General features: G+C 37.3%; 1 protein-coding gene and 1 pseudogene across 9 annotated transcripts in view; one reads left to right on the top strand and one right to left on the bottom strand.

Moving 5' to 3' along the window:
• FRS2 (fibroblast growth factor receptor substrate 2) overlaps positions 1–20,599 on the bottom strand; it is a 127,521-nt gene that overhangs the window by 5,896 nt on the left and 101,026 nt on the right. For 7 of the 9 annotated variants that reach the window (XM_021091057.1, XM_021091058.1, NM_001243209.1 and 4 more), the window contains 5 exon segments: positions 9,891–9,985; positions 4,773–4,864; positions 3,060–3,246; positions 2,062–2,220; positions 1,541–1,704 (listed from right to left, as the gene is read on the bottom strand). In XM_021091057.1, coding sequence (XP_020946716.1) covers positions 1,541–1,704; positions 2,062–2,220; positions 3,060–3,246; positions 4,773–4,838 — 576 coding nt within the window. In that variant the 5' untranslated portion in view covers positions 4,839–4,864; positions 9,891–9,985. 9 annotated transcript variants of the gene reach the window in all.
• Positions 17,579–18,256, top strand: LOC110260833 (annotated as a pseudogene).

The following is a 20,599-nucleotide window of genomic DNA, read 5'->3' as shown; positions in this document are numbered from 1 at the left end:
ACACACACACACACACAAATGAAAGAATGTATACACACACACACACATACTGAGTCACTCTTCTGTACAGCAGAAATTGGCACAACATTGTAAATTAACTACACTGTAATAAGTAAATATATAAATAAATAAAAATAAAATATACTTGATGGTGAAACATAATAAGCATTCTGTAAAAAAAATCAGGAATAAATAGAGATTATCACTTTAATGTTCTAGAAATTCTCAACAATGCATTAAAACATGATTTAGAAACAGGAAATAATAGGTATTAAAAAGAGATAAATTTATCAATATTTATAGATGATCTGACTGTACAAAGGGATAAACCCTACTAGACTCTTTTTTTGGCCAAACCTGCCAAAACAGAAGTTTCAAGGCCAGGGATCAATCTGAGCTGCAGCTGTGACCTATAACACAGCTGCAGCAATGCTGGGTCCTTAACCCACTGTGCCATAGTGGGAACTCCCCTACTAATTTTTTTTTTCTTTTAAGGGCTGCACCTACAGCACACAGAGATTCCCAGGCTAGGGGTCAAATTGGACCTACAGGTGCTGACATAAGCCACAGCCACAGTCACAGGGGACCTGAGTGGCACTGGTGACCTACACCACAGCTCATAGCAACGCCAGATCCTTAACCCACTGAGTAAGGCCATGGATCAAACCTGCATCCTTATGGATACTAGGCAGGTTTGTTTCCGCTGAGCCACAATGGGAATTCCTCCCCTACTAAATTTAATAAGAGTTCTGTAAATATACAGATATAAAATAAATACCACATACCAGGAAATTATCACTACTTAGAAAAGCTCATGGTATTTTAGGGGGATATATGTAAATAATAAAATTTGGAAAATCTCGAAAATACAATTTAAAACTGATGGATATAATCATAGCATATAAGAACTCATTTACCAAGTAAAGAACATAAAGAAATGGATTTTAAAACAGTAAAAATTTCAGGAGTTCCCTGGTGGTCTAGTAGGTGGGATGCAGCACTTTTACCACCGTGGTACATGGTGGCCCAAAAAGCCAAAACAGACAAAAAAAAAAAAAAAAAAAACAGAAAAAACTTCTTAATGATAAATAATCACATTGTTAACAAAAGATAAGTAATACACAGACAGTGTTCAACCAGATATTTCATTCCTAAAAGGAAAACAGAAAAGTCAGGAATATTAACTTGCTCTGTTCAAACACTGACAACAACAAAATATGCCTTAATGCTAGAAGTCCACTAATTACAAAAACCATAATATAAAAAGCATTCATTGGAGGTTATTGTAGCATGTTAGTTATGTCCTGTTAACCCACCTCTGGTGCGAACTCCCTAAAACTTACTATAATGCTAATAAGTTTCCCTCAACACATATACACGTTTGCGCATATGTCAGCCCATATATGCTATTTCCTCTGAGTCTTCACTGCAAAAGTCATATACAAACAGTAAATGACTAAAATTTAAACTAAAAACTTTAAGTATTATTAGCATAATAACACTAGGACCCCACACAATATTTTTCGACAGGAGCACATACTTGTTCCTCAGCCACAAGCAAAGGATGTGTAGATTCTTCACCTACTGAAGGCAGGCGTGCACTTCCCACAGAAGGATGTCTGCTTGAGGGATGGGATGAAGCATCTCCAAATGACGGATATCGAGGATATCCATTGGGTAAGTTCTGAGCAGCAAACCCTGGAGCTGAGTTTTTGTTTGTTTAGTGGTTTGAGAAGAAAAGCAGGAGATGGGGTAGGGCAGAGAAAATAAAATGAAAGAGAATACAATCAGTACTCAGAGGATTAAGGAAGGTGTTTCAGGCAGAAACCAGAGCACAAACAGCGCCCGTCTCCGCTCCAACTTTTCACTCACACTTTAAATAATATGAAACATGTAATGTTTTCATATTTAAGATATTAAAAATGTTTATAACTACAGCTAACAGTTTTTGAAAACTCATAACCATTATACTTATGTTAGTCAATGGTAATTTCTAATACATTACAGAATAAATACCCATAATCCACAGTTTATAACAGAAGAGGGAAAATGGGCACTTACTTGTAGGTGTTCGAGGTGTTCTGGGGACTTCCAATTCTGTCTGATGGTTATTCCTTTCAACAACTGGCTCTTCCACCACATTTATACTATTATTCTGCATAATCTCTTGCAACATATTAAATAATTCTTCTGCACGAGCACACTTAAAGGCAAAGATTCCTACAAATATAAATAAACCAGATGAAAAAAACTAGTCACCACATCTTTAAAAAAGATACAGGAGCACCAAAGAGCAAAATTGTACAGTTAAGCATTCTGTGCACCAATAGCAAAAAAGGCCTTAAAAAGAAATGTCTGATAAATTAATGACATTCCCTGTTTCAAAACATAAACTCAAAAGAAAGTTCACAGAATAATTTTCCTTTGTCTGTGGGTGACAGCTCAAAATAAGGAAGACAAAAACAAGATCTGCACATTGACTCTACTCTGGTTTTTAACAGCAGGGGGAGCCCAACTCACTAATACCAGGGGATCCTTTACCGTTTGACAAGCCCTTGCTCTGTGGTTTACAATGATTATCTTGTTTAATTATTACAATAATTCTATAAGGTACAGATTACCATTTCCCTCTGATAGAGAAGACATTTGATGCCACAGAGGTCATGAAACTTGCCGAAAGACTTTCAAGTGGTAGGTAACAACAACATCAAAAAATCAAACCATGTTCTGTTTGACTCCAAAGTTTAATAAGTTCTTTCCCCCAAGTTCTAACAGTAAAGACACACAGGCAATTTACTGGGACTAATCATTTACTTACGGCAAATTTTAAAGTTAATATGCGTCAAAATTCTAAACATAGAAAACACGCTTAATAAATGTTTGATAAATGAATATACAGTGTACTGTTATCTTTTTTAAAAACCCACTTATTTGAGAATTTTTTCCTATGAGGATAAAAATAAAATATTATTTAAACATTATATACAGAATAACTGAAAGAATAATATTTCAAATGCGATAATGTTTGGAGAAAAAAAAAAAATAAAGGCTCTACCTACCTTGTCCAGTTTGACACCTTCGACCACTTTCAAAAGAAAAGAGATTTGAATCATAGCCATAGCGTCGGAGGCAGAGGTAGTGCCATTTTACCGAGTCACGCTTGCGTGTGTATAAAATCAGTTCTGTGTCTGTAAGTTCCATTATGCCAGAACCTAACTCATTTCCATCATCATCCACATTAATGACCTAAAAAAGAAGGTTTAATTAGTGCTAACCTATATGCTCCCACTTGACAGTCCTATAAATATTTCACTAATTGGCCAGGAAAATGTACTGTGGCTGATTGGTTCAGTTATTTGCTCCTCTATTAGTTAAATCATCAACTACCATGTGTACAGGGCATGGACTGTGTGGCGGTGTAAACCGGTTCATATCCACAAAACTCACATTCCCTCTGAGGAGATAAGATAGACAAACACAAAGTCAACACCACAAAACTGTACGTGATTAATTTACACATGAGTGCAAGAGAGGCTGTACAATGGATGAACTATGGCTGAGGGTTGTTGGAGAACAACACTTCACATACGTAGAGAAGGAACTTTAGCTGGGCTTTGAGTATAATTAAAGTTAGATAGGAAATAAAATTAAGAGGAAGAGTTGATGGGTCAGGAGTTGAGAGGCACATTCTGAAGATGCAGTGCTACAGCAGAGACAACAAGGTGTGTTCAGAGAGACCAAGACAGGACTGGCACTGAGTCATATAAGGGAAGGCCTTACACAGCTGAGTTTCAGAAAATGGCCAGAGACTATGAAGAATAGATAACGCTTAGGGAGAACCTAGTGGGGAAAGTGCTTTCCTTGTATTTTTGTCATTTAATACTCACACCAATCCCTTTTTTTTTTTTTCACTCGCACCAGTTCTATACTACAGGTAATACAATTTTCTCTGTTACATGCTAATGAACAAAGACTTAGTGATAATGTAACCTGCCCAAAGTCACAAAGCTATGAAGGACTGTGACTTACACCGGGTTATTGTGAACAAGAGACTATGATTTAGAGCAGAGTGAAGTGAGAATATGAGAGATACTAATGTCTCTGGATACGTAAGGAATGGAACATTTAGTTTTGGTGATAATACAATAGCACCAAAGTTTTAGAATGATGAAAGAAGAAGATTAATTTGATGTCACCTGCAGATGGATCACAGAGGTGACTGGAAGCAGTTAAGAAATTTCCCCGCCATTAAACAATGACTGGGAGTGAATGACAGGACCCATAAAATGGCATTCTACGGACAATACTATCAATTGATGATTTCAAAGAGGGCTGATGGACCAAATCCAGGACCTCTTAACCGTAACCAGAGATTAAGTTCTTCATAGGACTCAATAATGCTATGTTTTTCTGATGGAGATATAAGATTTACCACTCATACCCATGACCGGTGATGCGGGAAAGTAAAAATAAATGTAAATGTCTTCCAAGTTTAAAAAAATAGTTAAAAGATTTTTAAAAAAGACAATATTATCAGAATTATATAGCTAATTGGATATGGAAGACTGAAGAAAAAGAAAAGAAAAGAGGATTTCACAACTGCCAGTAAGAAAATGTTGTCATCATGTGTTAAAACAAGAAAAGGCAGAATGGACAAAAAGGAAAATGAAAGGATCTGAAGATAAACGTAAAGGAAGTAATAAGTATGTTAAGTGAGGTAAAAGAGCATTCTGTCAGGTAGTGAGAAATACAACTCAATGAATTTTACTGACCTTAAACTTGTTCCGGTGGTTATCTGGGACAGTGTCTTTATCTGGACAGCTACAACAGCTACCCATGGCTTCTTCAGAAGACCATGTGAGCACTACATGAAAGACAATTTGCAAAAAATTATTAGATGTAGGATAAAAAAATCATAAGACAGAAAAAAACTTTAGAAATCATCCAATACAAGCCCTGCAGTATTTTGATGAGGAAAGTTAAGCCTAACAAGGTAAATGGCTAGAGCTAGATTTCACCCAATTGGCTGGTAAATTTTGCTCAGTGACAACAACAATAATTTTGTGAGGTAGACTTCACAGAAATCTCAATTTAATTTGCAAAGGTCTGGCTATTTTAGAATTACCTAAGGAGTTCCTCTGTGGTTCCCTGGGTTAAAGACCCAGCATTGTCATGCTGTGGCATGGGTTCAATCCCTGGCCAGGGAACTTCCTAATGCCATGGGGGCAGCCAAAAAGAAACAAAAATTGTTTCAAATAAACCAATTTAAGGCCTCACACATAAGACTATTAAAGTCATTCATGGAATTAACCCTTTATAGCTTATCAGGAATTTTGTGTCTGTCTTTTCATAAATTTCCGAAAGGATGGCTAGGTAAGTAAGTATTTGATTTATACTACTCACTATAGTATTCTTTAAGTAGCCCACCAGACAAGAGTTTATTGGTTAATAAAAAACAAAAATAAATCTGCAATAGTTCATTTAGAGAGAAAGGCAACCCAAAATTCAAGCAATAACACAGAGAATACTGGGAAAACTGAGAGTGTATCTAATCTTTTCCCACAGAAGGCTAGAAATAAGAGGTTATAGTGACATTAAGTGTTCAAGATTTCTCCAGGTGAACAAAGGAAAAATTCAAAACTTCACTTATAAACAAGGGAAAAAGTCAGAATGGACGTGATAGCATTTGAAGAAAAAAAGGAAGACGAAAGGAAGCATAAGAACCTACTAAACATTAAAACATAAATCTGATTAAGACTTGCTTAAAATTCTTCATGGTTCTTCACTACTTTCAAGAAAAAATGCAAAGCATGACATGATGCCTCTCACAATCTGGTGTGGCAAAAAAAAAAAAAAAAAAAAAGTCCGCAAATAATAAATGCTAGACACGGTGTGGGAAAAAGGGAACCTTCCTACACTGTTGGTGGCAATGTAAATTTTGGCGCAGCACATCATGGAAAACAGTATGGAGGTTCCTCAAAAAACTAAAAATAGAGTTGCTATATGATCCAGCATTCCCCACTCCTGAGCATATATCTGGATAAAACCAATTCAAAAAGATACATGAACCCCTATGTTCATAGCAGCACTATTGATAATAGTCAAGACATGGAAGCAATCAAAATGTCCATCAACAGATGAAGGGATAAAGAGTATGTGGGGGTGGAGTTTCTGTTGTGGCTCAGTGGTTAACGGATCCGACTAGGAACCATGAGGTTGCGGGTTCGATCCCTGCTCTTGCTCAGTGGGTTAACGATCTGGCATTGCCATGAGCTGTGGTGTAGGTCGCAGACTCGGCTTGGATTCTGCGTAGCTGTGGCTCTGGCATGGGCTGGCAGCTACAGCTCTGATTAGACCCCTAGCCTGGGAACCTCCATATGCCGCGGGAGCGGCCCAAGAAATGGTAAAAAGACCAAAAAAAAAAAAGAGTGTGTGTGTGTGTGTGTGTGTGTGTGTGTGATGGAGTATTACTCGGGCATAAAAAGGAATGAAATAATGCCATTCATAGCAACATGGATGGACTTAGAGATCATACTAAGTGAAGTATGTGAGACAGTGAAAGATAAATACCACATGATATCACCTACATGTGGAATCTAAAACATGACACAAATGAACTTATTTACACAACAGAAACAGATTCACAGACATTGAAGACAAACTTATGGTTACCAAAGGGGAAGAGGGTGGAGGTGGGATAAATCAGGAGTATGGGATTAGCAGAAACAGATTACTTATATACTACTTAAACAGACTACTTTTCACTGTTAGAAAAAGACTAACATGTGACACAAAAGGCTGGTATGCCATACCAATGAGAAAGTATGATAAAACAGATGAACAACAGGTCCTGCTATATAGCACAAGGAACTATATTCAATATCTTGTAATAAACCATAATGGAAAAGAATATGAAAAGGGGAGTTCCCGTGGTAACGCAGTGGAAGTGAATCCGCCTAGGAAGCATGAGGTTTCGGGTTCGATCCCTGGCCTCGCTCAGTGGGTTAAGGATCCGGCTTTGCTGTGGCTGTGGTGTAAGCTGGAGGCAACAGCTCTGACTGGACCCCTAGCCTGGGAACTTTCATATACCGGAGGTGCGGCCCCCAAAAGACAAAGAATAAATAAATAAATAAATTTAAAAAATAAAGAATATGAAAAGGAATATACATACATATCTATGTAATACTGAATCACTTTGCTGTACACCAGAAACTAATACAACATTGTAAATCAACCATATTTTAAAAAATAAGTTTAGGGAAAATGTGTGATGATGTAACGATAAATAAAATCTTAATATATAGAAGGGAAAAAAAGACCATACTTGGTGATTTGCTCTAACTAATATGCCAGCTAAGTACCACGGCATAAAGATGACTAAGCCAAAAGATATACCTCTGAAGAGTTATGAGTCTAAAGAGAAAGATAGAGGTATCAATAGATAATGCATGATGACAAACCTTAGAGTAGAACACGAGAAGAATTCTGTGGGTACAAAGAAAGGAGCAACCAACTTTCTGATTAGGCAGGGGAGAAAGCAGCATTTGAGATGGTACCAGTGCAAAAATAATTAACAAAAAAGAATAACATGTGACACAAAAGCCTGGTATGCCATACCAAAGAGAAATCATTTCATCCTACACATGATGGAAACTCACTGAAGTATTTTAAGGAGAAATGTGAGGTGGTTAGGACTTCATTTTAGGTATCTCCATCTGCAGGATAATTTCTAGTGGGAGTTTAGCTCAGAGGAAGGGGAGCTAGTAACTATTGGAAAATGAAACAAACCAAAGACTTAAAACCACAACAGCAACATTAAGACTAAAGATGAAAACGATGAATGTTTAAGAAATATTTAGGAAGACAAGCCAGCAGCACTGTGTGACTATGTGACAGGAAGTAAGAGGCAGTCTCCAGTGAAGCAGTTAAAGGTTGCTGGTGCCATTACATGAGAGAGGAAAAACCTCAGGTCTTCAAGCAGATGTGATAGTGGTTAGTTCAGCTTTAAACATGTTAAACTGAGATTCCAGAGAATAACCCAACGGAGACATGCAGTAAAGAGTTAAGTACATGGCAATGGGTTTGAGGGAAGAGGTAATATATTGGGGCACGTGGCATCTAAAGCTATAAAACAGAAGACTCTGCTCAGAAACAGTACAAAGAGAAATCTGCAGTTGAAATTCTGGGGAACACAAATGTGTAAATACTAGAATAGAGAAAAGCAAGTGAAGAAGAAAAACAATCAGAATAGTACAAACTAAGAAAAGAAAGTGTCAGGAAGGAGGGTTCCATCAACGGTGGAGTGTTAGGTAGAGGCAGAAACCAAATGGCAACGAGTAAATAGAAGGTAAGGAAGCAGTCCTTCAGAGAATGGAAAAGGCCCTTTCAAGAAAGAGTGAGAAAGGAAAGCCTAAGCCATAGGGTATGGATGAACACGCTTTCAAAAGAAAATGTGTTTCCTGAGTTATCTACTGTTTTAAGATGAAATCAATTTATGCAGGTTTGCAATCAGTACATCAGTAAAGGTTAAGGAATATAGGAAAAAACAAAGAGATGGCTGCAGGGTCAGACACAGAGAGAGGCTAGAGAGGATAAGTTCCAGAGCCCAGACTGAAAAGTCTGTCCAGAGGATGAGAAATGCCTCGTTCTCTGAGAGAGGGAAGAAAATAAGGATGGGTAGACCACAGTAGAGAAGCTGGAATACATAACATCGGTTACCCCAAATCTCTTTTGCAAAATATAAGGCAAGTTTGCAGAATGAAGGACTTGAGGTGAATAGTAGGATGATTCACTGAGGAGGTACCCAAGGAAGGTTAGCAGGATTAAAGAGACTATGCTGAGACTTAGCAGAAGCTGGAAAGTAAGATTATCCTATTTTTCTAGCTGTGCTCAGCAGTCCAGAGGATAAACAGTTCAACTCACCCAGGGTCAGAGGGCAAGAGGACAAGGAAATTAAAGGATATTGGCAATATAGGGTTTTGGAGTGATGGACAATCAGGTCTGGTCAGGAAAGGAGCAAAGAAAGAAGAGGGCTGATGAAATGGGAGAAAATGGAGGCAGGCAAGAAGGAAAAGGAGGTCTCAGCAAGGTTAAAGACTAGACTTAGTATGAGTGAGACTGTGCAACAGCCAGGACCACTGGCAGTTGTGGTCAATCTTCCAACACAGAAGGAGACCTTTTGTAACATGGAGTTTTCACCCACATCTCTGACTCCTTCTCCAGAAGCACAAACTCCTAGGCAAGAGGAAAGGCAAGACACTAGATACTCTGCATTTATCACCATCTTAATACTTGGAGACCATCTATGCTATGTAAGACCTAATAATATGCACTAACACTGTAAACATTTATTGCAAAACCACATGATCTCATCATCATACCCAGCCAAGTTTATAACTCAGCAAAAACACAAACAGACTTACTAAACTCCCTCCAGAAAGTCACACAGGAAAGTAATGAAGGTACAACCAAGAAGAAAAGGTTGGAGTTTTCTTGGTGGCACAGCAGGTTAAGGGTCAGGCATTATCACAACTGTGGTGTAAGTTTGATCCCTGGCCCTGGAACTTGTGCATGACACAGGAATAGTCAAAAAAAAAAAAAAAAAAAAAAAAAAAAAAAAGAACAAAAGGTAGCTACTGTTTAGGAAGATCATTATTGCAACAAGTGTGCTGACAGCTATTTTAAATAGTAAACACTGTCTTAGTTTAATTAAAGCTATTTATCCGATTTTTGGGGGGCGGGGGTGGCAGTGACACTGTATCAGGAGGCAAAACTGATTGCATTCAAGAAAACATTACTAAAATCTCTAGCTTTAAAAATGTAATTTAAAAAAAAATAAAAATGTAATTTATGGACTTAGTGCTTTTTTTAAAAAGTCAACTTCAACTTACCTAGATCTGGCCATTAATATTCTTAGCCACTGCTGCAGCATCAGGAGTTTAATCATACTTCAAAATACCATGTTTTCTTTGTTTGCTGACTTAACCTAGAAGTAGCAAGAAAAAGTCAAGAACTTGTTTCCTTAAAAATAGGGTTTTTTTTTTAATGAGACTTCTGCAATACTGTTCAGTTAATCTATTTAAACAAACTAAAAAGTCTAAACTTTTAATGAATATTTAATATGCAAGATCTATTTTTAAAGTTAATATCATTTATACATGTTATCATTAACATGGCCTTTTTAAAAGAAAAGGAAAATGCAATAGCTTATGTTCTATGACCTCTGGATATTGGATTTTGAGAGCCATGGACTGTAGCTTCTCCAGTATAGCAGTGACATTAGACAACTCACTTCTCTATACTTATCTCCTCAGCCATAAAATGAGAGGTTAGACGAAACCACCTCCAAGGTCCCTTTCCAGCTCTAAAACCCCATTCTAGCCAATGGCAGGCAAACGCTCCACCTCCAGTAACTTCTCATAAACCCCACTGTCATTCCTCCCAAAGAGTTCACTCTCTTTAGAATCCACCCTCTGTATCTTCCTAATCCACAAGACCTTCCGGAACCAAATCAGAGGAGTCAGTTATCAGGAACTACTATGAACAAGTATGCCATGGAGTCGCAGGATGATATAAATTACAGCAATAAACTACACTCTAGAGTTTCAAGAGATTTCAATATACTTTTGGAAATTTTCTGGCTAATTTATTCACTTTTTACAACACAGAAAAAAATCAAATGCACTCAAACATGAGCACTAACATTTACTGAATAGCTCTACTATATTAAGCATGTTACAAGGTTTTACGAATAGTCTCATTTAAATCTATATATTAACTTGAGTTGACAAATATGATGGCTACCCAAAATGAACATCTGCAAAACCATGAACCCACATACACAAAAAATTTTTAGCTCTGGACTTCTAACCTATATATAAAATCAGTGGTTCAGCCAGATGTTTGCTTATACCCATGAGCCGTTGCTATACACCTCCTTAGGATGGACAGAAACCCACTGCCTCTTCTTTAGCACAGCTTTCTTTTCTCCAGAAGCTTAAGATACATCGTGCATTGCCTCTGGGTTGTAAAACTGTCCAACTAATTCTAGCATAGACCATTTCTCTTAGGTGATGTTTCTCTAAGAGATTTTAGCCAATTAACTCAGAAAAATCTCCCTTCCTTTTTATTTGTTCCATTCATAAGCATCCCACAACCTCCATCCTGAAATGAGTTTATTTTTAGTAAATGTGACTAAGTGAGAGGGTGCTCAATATCAATTATTAAAGAAATTCAAATTAAAACTACAATGAGGTACCACCTCACATTGGTCAGAATGGCCATCATTAATAAGTCCACAAACACTAAATGCTGGAGAGAGTGTGGAGGAAGGGAACCATCCTACACTGTTGGTGGGAATGTAAATTGGTACAACCACTATGGAAAACAGTATGATGTTTCCTCAAAAAAAAAAAAAAAAAAAAAACCTAAAAATAGAGTTGCCATATGATCCAGCAATCCCACTCCTGGGCGTATATCCAGACAAAACTCTAATTCAGAAAGATACGTGCACCCCTCTGTTCTGTGAAACAACCTAAATGTCCATCGACGGATGAATGGATAAAGATGTGGTATATACACACACACACACACACACACTCACAACAGTATACTACTCAGCCTTAAAAAAAGAATGCAGGGAGTTCCCGTCGTGGCGCAGTGGTTAATGAATCCGACTAGGAACCATGAGGTTGCGGGTTTGGTCCCTGCCCTTGCTCAGTGGGTTAACGATCCGGCATTGCCGTGAGCTGTGGTGTAGGTTGCAGACGCGGCTCGGATCCCGCGTTGCTGTGGCTCTGGCGTAGGCCGGTGGCTACAGCTCCGATTCAACCCCTAGCCTGGGAACCTCCATATGCCGCGGGAGCGGCCCAAGAAATAGCAACAATGACAACAACAACAACAAAGACAAAAAAAGACAAAAAGACAAAAAAAAAAAAAAAGAATGCAATAATGCCATTTGCCCCAATGTGAATGGACTTATAGAGTATAGTATGAAGGGAAGTAAGTCAGAAAAACAAATATGATATCACTTATATGCAGAAATTAAAATGCAACACAAATGAACTTATCTACAAAACAGAAAAAGACTCACAAACATAAAGGACAGACTTGTGGTTGCTAAGTGATATGGGGGGTGGAGGAGTAGTAAATTAGGAGTTTGGGACTAGCAGATACAGACTATTATACATAGAAAAAATAAATAATAAGGTTCTACTATATAACAAAGGGAACTATATTCAATACCCTATAAAAAACCATAATGGAAAAGAAAATGAAAAAAATATATATAGATGTATAACCAGAAACTAATACAATATGGTAAATCAACTATACTTCAATACAATAAATTAAAAATAAAAAAGAGAGAAGTAAGAGTGATCCATCTATACTCCTATATAAAGGAAAAGTCATAAGTTTTGAAATGAAGTTAAACATACAAAAGAATCAGTATACCAACATATAAAGTTCTTGAAAATATCAAAAAGCTTCTGTTAGAAACTCTGGAAAATTGTATTCTGTCTCACCTTCAGATAGCTTTCTTTTTCTAATTTTAAAAACTGTGGTAAAACAACATAACATATTAACAATTTACCATCTAACCTGTTTTTCCCCCCCTTTTTTGGCCACAATCACACAGCATATGAAGTTCTCTCAGGCCAGGGATCAAATACAAGCCACATCTGCAGCAAAGTTGGATCCTTTACCCACTGAGCCACAGCAGGAATGCCCATCTTATTTGTCTTTTAAGTGAACAATTTGCTAGTATTAAATATATTCGATATTTTGCAATCTAGCTTGAGAATGTTTTCATCTTGTAGAAAAGAAACTCTCTAGCCATTAATCAACAACTCATTTCTCCTCTGCCCAAATCCTGGCGACCACCATTCTCCTTTCTGTTTTTATAAGTTTGACTATTGCAAATATCTCATCTAAGTGATATTGTACAGTATTTATCTTTTTGTGCTTGTCTTATCTCATTTAGCATTAACACCCTCACCATTACATCCATGCTGTGACATATGTCAGAATTTCTTACCTTTTTAAGGCTAAATAATATTCACTGACTACAGACCAAAATTTGCTAATCCATTCATTGATGGATATTTATCCACCTTTTGGCTACTGTGAATAATGGTGCTCTGGACATGGATGCACAAATACCTCCTCAGGACTCTATTTTCAATTACTTTGGATACATACCCAGAAATAGTACTGCTGGATCATTTGGTAATTCTATTTTTAATGTTTTTGGAACTTCCATGTTTCCTATAGTGCTTGTACCATATACATTCCTACCAGCAATGCACAGGGGTTCTAGTTTCTCCACATCCTCACTGATACTTGTTGTTTTCTGTTTTTTTCTTTTTAATTAGCCACCCTAAAAGTTATAAGGTGGTATCTCACTGCAGTTTTAATTTCCATTTCCCTAATGATTAGTGATGCTGAGCATCTTTTCATGTGCTTATTAATATCTTCTTGGGAGAGATATTTATTCAAGTCCTTTCCCCATTTTTGAACCAGGCTGTTTGTTCTTTTGCTGTTGAGTTTTACAAGTTCTCTACATAGGCTAGATAAGAATCTCTTTTTAAACATATGATTTGCAAATATTTTCTCCCACTCTATGAGTTGCCTTTTCACTCTATTGATAGTGTCTTTTGATATAAGAAATTATTTTCCATTAAGTCCAACCTGTCTAATTTTGCTTTTGTTGCCATGCTTTCGGTATAATAGCCAAGAAAGAATTGCCAAATCTAATGTGGTAAAGCTTTTGTCCTGGGTTTTTTTCTATGAATCTTATTGTTTTATATCTTATACTTAGGTCTTTGATCCAATATGAGTTAATGTTTGTACATGGTTTTAAGTAAAGGTCCAAGTTTATTCTTTTGCATATGAATATCCATTTGTCCCAAAAGCATTTGTTGACGTTTCCCCACTGAATGGTCTTTGTAACCTTTTCAAAACTTATTTGGCCATATATGTGAGGGTTTATTTATGAGTTCTCTATTCTATTTCACTGGTTGATATGTCTGTATTTATGTCAGTACTGCACTGGTCTGATTACTGTAGCTCTGTAGTAAGTTTTGAAATCACAAAGTGTAAGTTTCCCAGTTTTAAGATTGTTTTGGCTATTTGGGGTCCCTTGATATTCCATATGAATTTCAGGATAGGTTTTTCTTTTTTTGAAAAAATATTATTGGGACTTTGATAGGGATTGCACTGAACCTATAGATCTCTTTAGATAGTACAGATATTTTAAAAAATCATTATTAGATGTGTCTTCTAATCCATAAATATGAGATTTATCAATGTCTTCTTTGTTTTCAGTAATGTTTTGTAGTTTTCATTGTGTAGTTGTTTAACCTCCTTGGTTAAGTTAATTCCTAAGTATTCTACCCCTTTTGATATCACTGTAAATGAAACTGTTTTTGTAATTTCCTTTTCAGATTGTGCATTACAAGTATACAGAAATGCAACTAATTTTTACGCATTGACTTTGTATCCTGCTACTTACTTAGCTAAGTTCATTCATTCTAAAAAAATTTTTGATGTGGAATCTTCAGGGTTTTTCACATATAAGACCATATCACCTACAAACAGATTATTTTACCTCTTTCTTTTCTTTTTTTTTTTTTAGTTTATAAAAAACTGCAGTGTATTTATCACAGTTCCGGAGGTTGAGAAGTACAAGATAAAGGTTTTGGCAGATTCAGTGCCTAGTGACCTCTTTATTTTCAATGTGGATGCCTTTTATTTCTTTTTCTTGCCTAACTGCTCTGGCTAGAACTTCCAGTACTATGCTTATATGCTTAAAAGTGGTGAAAATGGGGATCCTTGCCTTGTTCCTGATGTTAGGGGGAAAGCTTTCAGTCTTTCACTATTAAGAATGTTTGCTGTGAGTTTCTCATATATGGCTCAACATTTATTATGTTGAGGTGGTTTCCCTTCTATTCCTGGGTTTGTTTGGTTTTTTTTAATGCTTTTATCATGAAAAGGTATTGAATTTTGTCAAATGCTTTTTCTGCATCAATTGAGGTGATCATGTTTTTTCTTCTTTCAGTTAATGTGGTGTATTACACTGATCAATTTTCATGTTGTACCGTCTTTGCATTCCAAGAACAAATCCCACTTTGCCATGATATAAAATCCTTTTAGTATGTGGCTGCATTCTCTTTACTAGTATTTTGTTGAAGAATTCTAAATCAATGTTTATAAGAGATATTGGTCTACAGTTTTCTTTTCTTGTAATGTCCTTATCTGGCTTTGTTATCAAAGTAACACTGGCCTTGCAGAATGAATTAGGAAGTACTGTTTGATATTTTGGAAAAGTTTGAGAAGGACTGATAGTTCTTTAACTCTTTTGTAGAATTCACTGGTGAAGCCAGGGCTTTTCTAGTCCTGAGATTTCTTTTATTATTGATTCAATCTCCTTACCTTATAGTCTATTCAGATTTTCTATTTCTTTGTGATCAGTCTTGCTAGGTTTTATATTTCTAGTAATTTGTCCATTTCATCTAGGTTCTTTGATTTGCTGGTATACACTATTCACAGTACTCTCTTATAATCCTTTTCATTTGAATAGAACTTACAGTGATGTCATCACTTTCACTTTTTCCCCCCTTTTTATGGCCATACCTGTAGCATATGGAAGTTCCTGGGCCAGGGGTTAAATCGGAGCTGCAGCTGCAGGCCTACACCACAGCCATGGCAACAGGAGATCCAAGCTGCATCTGACCTAAGCTGCAGCTTGCAGCAATGCTGGACCATTAACACACCAAAGAAGGCCAGGGATTGAACCCATATCCTCACGGACACTATGCTGGGTTCTTAATCTGCTGAGCCACAACCAGAACTCCTGTTGATGTTTGTGAAGAAAAAACTTCCAGTTCACTGATTTTTTGTTTTTCTATTCTCTATTTCATTCATCTTTCCTTTAATCTTTATTTTCTTCCTTCTGCTAGCTATGGTTTTGGTTTGATCTTTTTCAAGTTCCTTAAGTTATAAAGCTGGAGAGCATTCTTATTTATTACTGTAACCATTTATAACTACAAAATTCCCCTTAGCATTACATTCTCTGTGTCCTATAAATTGTGGCATGTTGTGTTTTCATTCTCTTTTGTCTCTAAGTATTTTGTAATTTCCGTTGTAGTTTCTTCTTTGGTTGATTGGTTATGTCAAAGTGTGTTTTGGGGAATTCTGACCTGTATCCTTGCGAGTTAGATCCCTGGCCTTGCTCAGTGAGTTGAGGATCTGGTGTTGCTGTGGCTGTGGTGTAGGCCTGCAGCTGCAGTGGCAATTCCACCCCTAGCCTGGGAACTCCCATATGTTGCACATGTGGCCCTAAAAAGCACCCCCCAAAAAAGAAGTATGTGGTGTTTAATTTCCACAATTTTGTGAATTTTTCAGTTTTCCTTTTTTTGTTGATTTCTAAATTAATCCCCTTGTGGTTAGAGAAGATACTTTGTATGATATCTATTTTTAAAAACTCTTTTGAGACAATTTATGGCATAAAATATGGTCCCTCTTGGAAAATATTCCATAGGCACTTGAAAAAAATGTGTGTATTGTGTTGTTGCTGGGAAGAATATTTCATATGTATCTTTTGGAGATAGTTGGTCTACTGTGCTAAGTGCTCTATTTACTTGCTTATCTTCTGTCTGGTTGTTCTAACCATTATTGTGAATAGGGTATAGAATTCTCCAACAATTACTGTACTGTGTATTTTCTCACTTCAATTTCATCAATTATTTTTTGGTATATTTTGATGGTATGTGACTAGGTAAGTAAATGTTTTAAAATGTTCTATTTTATTGCTCTATTGAACATTTTAACATACAATGTTTTTTGTCTTTTATAATCTTTTAAAAATTAAGTCTATTTTATGATATCACCTATATGTGGAATCTAAAATATGCCACACTGGAGTTCCCATCATAGCTCAGCAGAAACAAATCTGACTAGCATTCGTGAAGATGTAGGTTTGATCCCTGGCCTCACTCACTGGGTTAAGGATCTGGTGTTGCCGTGAGCTATGGTGTAGGTCGCAGCCACAGCTTGGATCCAGCATTGCTGTGTCTGTGGTGTAGGCCAGCAGCCACAGCTCTGATTCAACTCCTAGCCTGAGAATTTCCATATGCCGTGGCTGTGGCCCTATCTATAGAACAGAAACAAACTCCTGGATAAAAAAGACTTGTAGTTACCAAGGGGGAGAGGGAGGGACTGGGAGTTTGGGGTCCCAACTATTGCATTTGGAGCAGATAAGCAATGAAGTATTGCTGTACAGCACAGGGAACTATATCCAATCACTTGTGAGGGAACATGATGGAAGATAACATGAGAAGAACGTAAATATATGTATAACTGGGTCACTTGGCTGTACAGCAGAAACTGACAGAACATTGTAAATCAACTATAATAAAAAAAACTTAAAAAATCAACTATATTTTAATAAAAATTTTAAAAATAAAAGTATAGATGAATGGATTAAGAAGATGTGGTATATATGCACAATGGAATACTACTCGGCCATAAAAAAGAACAAAACAATGCCATTTGCAGCAACATGGATGTAACTAGAGATTCTCATACCAAGTGAAGTAGGTCAGAGAGAGAAAGACAAATACCATACAATATCACTTATATGTGGACTCTAAATATGGCACAAATGAACCTATCTACAGAATAGAAACAGACTCACAGACATGGTGATAAAACTTGTGGTTGCTGCGGGGAGGGGGGAGTGGGATGAACTGGGAGTTTGGTGTTAGTAGATGCCACACTCTTCCATTTAGAATGGATAAAAAACAAGATCCAGTTGGTGTCAGACTGCACTAAGTTGTTGCTGGAGCTGCCGCCATCATGCCAGCCCCTCGGGTTTCAACAAGGCCAGATGATGCTCCAGAATGGGAGATAAGCCAGTTTGGGAGCAGACTGGATCCAGCTTGATTCAACATTACTATCAGTTATTTGATAACGAGAGAACCAACTAGGTGCAATTTATATTGCTGCATCATGACTTACATGGGAAGGACAGAAATTCCAGGGGAAAACTGCCATTGTGGAGAAATTATCTAGCCTTCCATTCCAGGACCATCAGCCCACACCAGATAGCTGCATCATCAGCATGGTTGTGGGCCAGCTCAAGGCCAATGAAGACCCCATCATGGGGTTCCACCAGATGTTCCTATTAAAGAACATCAATGATGCTTGGGTTTGCATCAATGACATGCTCAGGCTTGACCTGCACGACTTCAGCTGACCTCCTCCTAGCCAGGCACTCATGCTGTTTCCTCTTACCTCCTCCTCCCGATACTATTTACACTCCTCCAAATGCTCTCAATGTCACACACAAATGAGCAGGGCCGAGGTGGGAGTGGGTGCAGTGCACTGCTGCTACCGAGGTATTGCATCTGACAGGAGAAGTTTGTGTTGTACCAGTACATGTCTTGGAAAGACTTAAGTAATGTGAAAGGTTGTCTTTTTTATTTTTATTTTTATTTTATAAATCTACTGACAAGCTGCTCTAGTAACTCAAAGAAGTGAAGGAGAAAGCAGATGCCTCCTTACCCAGACACTGATATATTCAGATGTTTCAATGCCTCGTGATACAATAAAATCACGAAATTTTTCTTAAGTTAAAAAAACAATCCTAATAAAAAAATAAAAAACCAAAATCCTACTATATAGCACAGGGAACTATATCCAATCTCCTAGGACAGACCATGATGGAAAAGAATATAAAAAAGATTGTGTGTGTACATATACACACACATAGTTACTTTTCTGTACAGAAGAAACTGGCACATTGTAAATCAACTATTACTTTAATAAATAAAAATTTTTAAATAGTCTCTTTTGTTTGATATTAGTATAGCCACCCCATCCCTCTTTTGGTTATTTTTTGCATATAATATCTTTTTCCGGATTTCCCGTCGTGGCGCAGTGGTTAACGAATCCGACTAGGAACCATGAGGTTGTGGGTTCAGTCCCTGCCCTTGCTCAGTGGGTTAACGATCCGGTGTTGCTGTGAGCTGTGGTGTAGGTTGCAGACGTGGCTCGGATCTGGTGTTGCTGTGGCTCTGGCGTAGGCCGGTGGCTACAGCTCCGATTCGACCCCTAGCCTGGGAACCTCCATATGCCGCAGGAGCGGCCCAAGAAATAGCAAAAAGACCAAAAAAAAAAAAAAAAAAAAAAAAAAAAAACTTTTTCCATCTTTTCACTTTCAATTTGTTTTTGTCTTTGGTTCTCAAATGAGTGTCTTATAAACACCTATAACTGGATCGTATGTTTTTATCCATCTGCCAATCTGCCTTTTGATACTGCTAAGGAGGGAGGGCTTTCTTCTGTCATTTTGCTTTATGTTTTATCTTTGTCCTTCATTTCCCACATTACCACCTACTACTGTGTTAAGTGGTAGCGAAATGTTTAAATTTCTTTTCTCATTTCCTTTTGTGTATATTCTATGGCTATTTCCTTTGTGGTTTACCATCGTGACTACATTCAAAAATTACAAAGGGTCCTATTTGAATGTATACCAGCTTAACATCAATAACATACAAAAACCGCTACTCCATTACAGCTTCATCCTCACTCCTTTTAGTACCAATGTCACAAAACTACATCTTTATACAGTGTGCCCCCAAAATGTAAACTAATAAGTATTTTAAATGCATGAATCTCTTAAATTATATAGAAAATAATCCTAAATTGAAGTTACAACAATAAGAGTACCATCACAAATCTGTGTTACAATAGTACTAACTTTTATAATTCCCTTTGCATTTACCTTTACTGAGAACTTTATTTCTCCATGATTTCATTATTTTGTCTAGCGTCCTTTCGTTTCAACTTGCAAAACTCCCTCGTGCATTTCTTGTAGGCCAGGTCTAGTGGTAATGAATTCCCTCAGCTTGTGTTTACCTGGGGATGTGGAATTTCCCAGGCTAGGGGTCGAATCAGAACTGCAGCTGCCAGCCTGTGCCACAGCCATAGATAGCAACACTGGATCCAAGCCACATCTGTGACCTACGCCACAGGTTGCAGTGACACCAGATCCTTAACCCACTGAGCAAGGCCAGGATTGAACCTGTATCCTCATGGAAACTGTGTTGGGTTCTTAACCCACTGAGCCACAATGGGAACTCTTATGAAGCTGTTTCTGAATGTCCTAGTCTTTCACATCAGGCTCCCAAGAGGGGAAAAAGGAGAAAAATGAATGGGGCAAAAAAGGGGAACAGTATAATTGAAGTATAGGTATACAATATTCTGTCAGTTTCTGGTGTACAGCAACAGTAGGATATTGTTGTTTATTTGATTTATATATAATAGATTGTATCTGCTAAACCCAAACTTTTAATTTATTCCTCCCCTACCCCTACTCCACCTTGGCAACCACAAGTCTGTCCTCTATGTTTGAGTCTTTTTTCTGTTTTGTAGCTAAGTTCATTTGTATCATATTTTATTTTATTTTTTCTTTAGTCTTTTTGCCTTTTCTAGGGCTGCTTCCCGCACGCATGTGGAGGTTTCCAGGCTACAGGTCTAATCAGAGCTGTAGATGCCAGTCTATGCCAGAGCCACAGCAATGCAGGATCCGAGCCACATC

Source organism: Sus scrofa, chromosome 5 (genome assembly GCF_000003025.6).
Source record: "Sus scrofa isolate TJ Tabasco breed Duroc chromosome 5, Sscrofa11.1, whole genome shotgun sequence".
Taxonomy (NCBI): domain Eukaryota; kingdom Metazoa; phylum Chordata; class Mammalia; order Artiodactyla; family Suidae; genus Sus; species Sus scrofa.
This window is presented reverse-complemented; position numbering and strand designations above follow the sequence as displayed.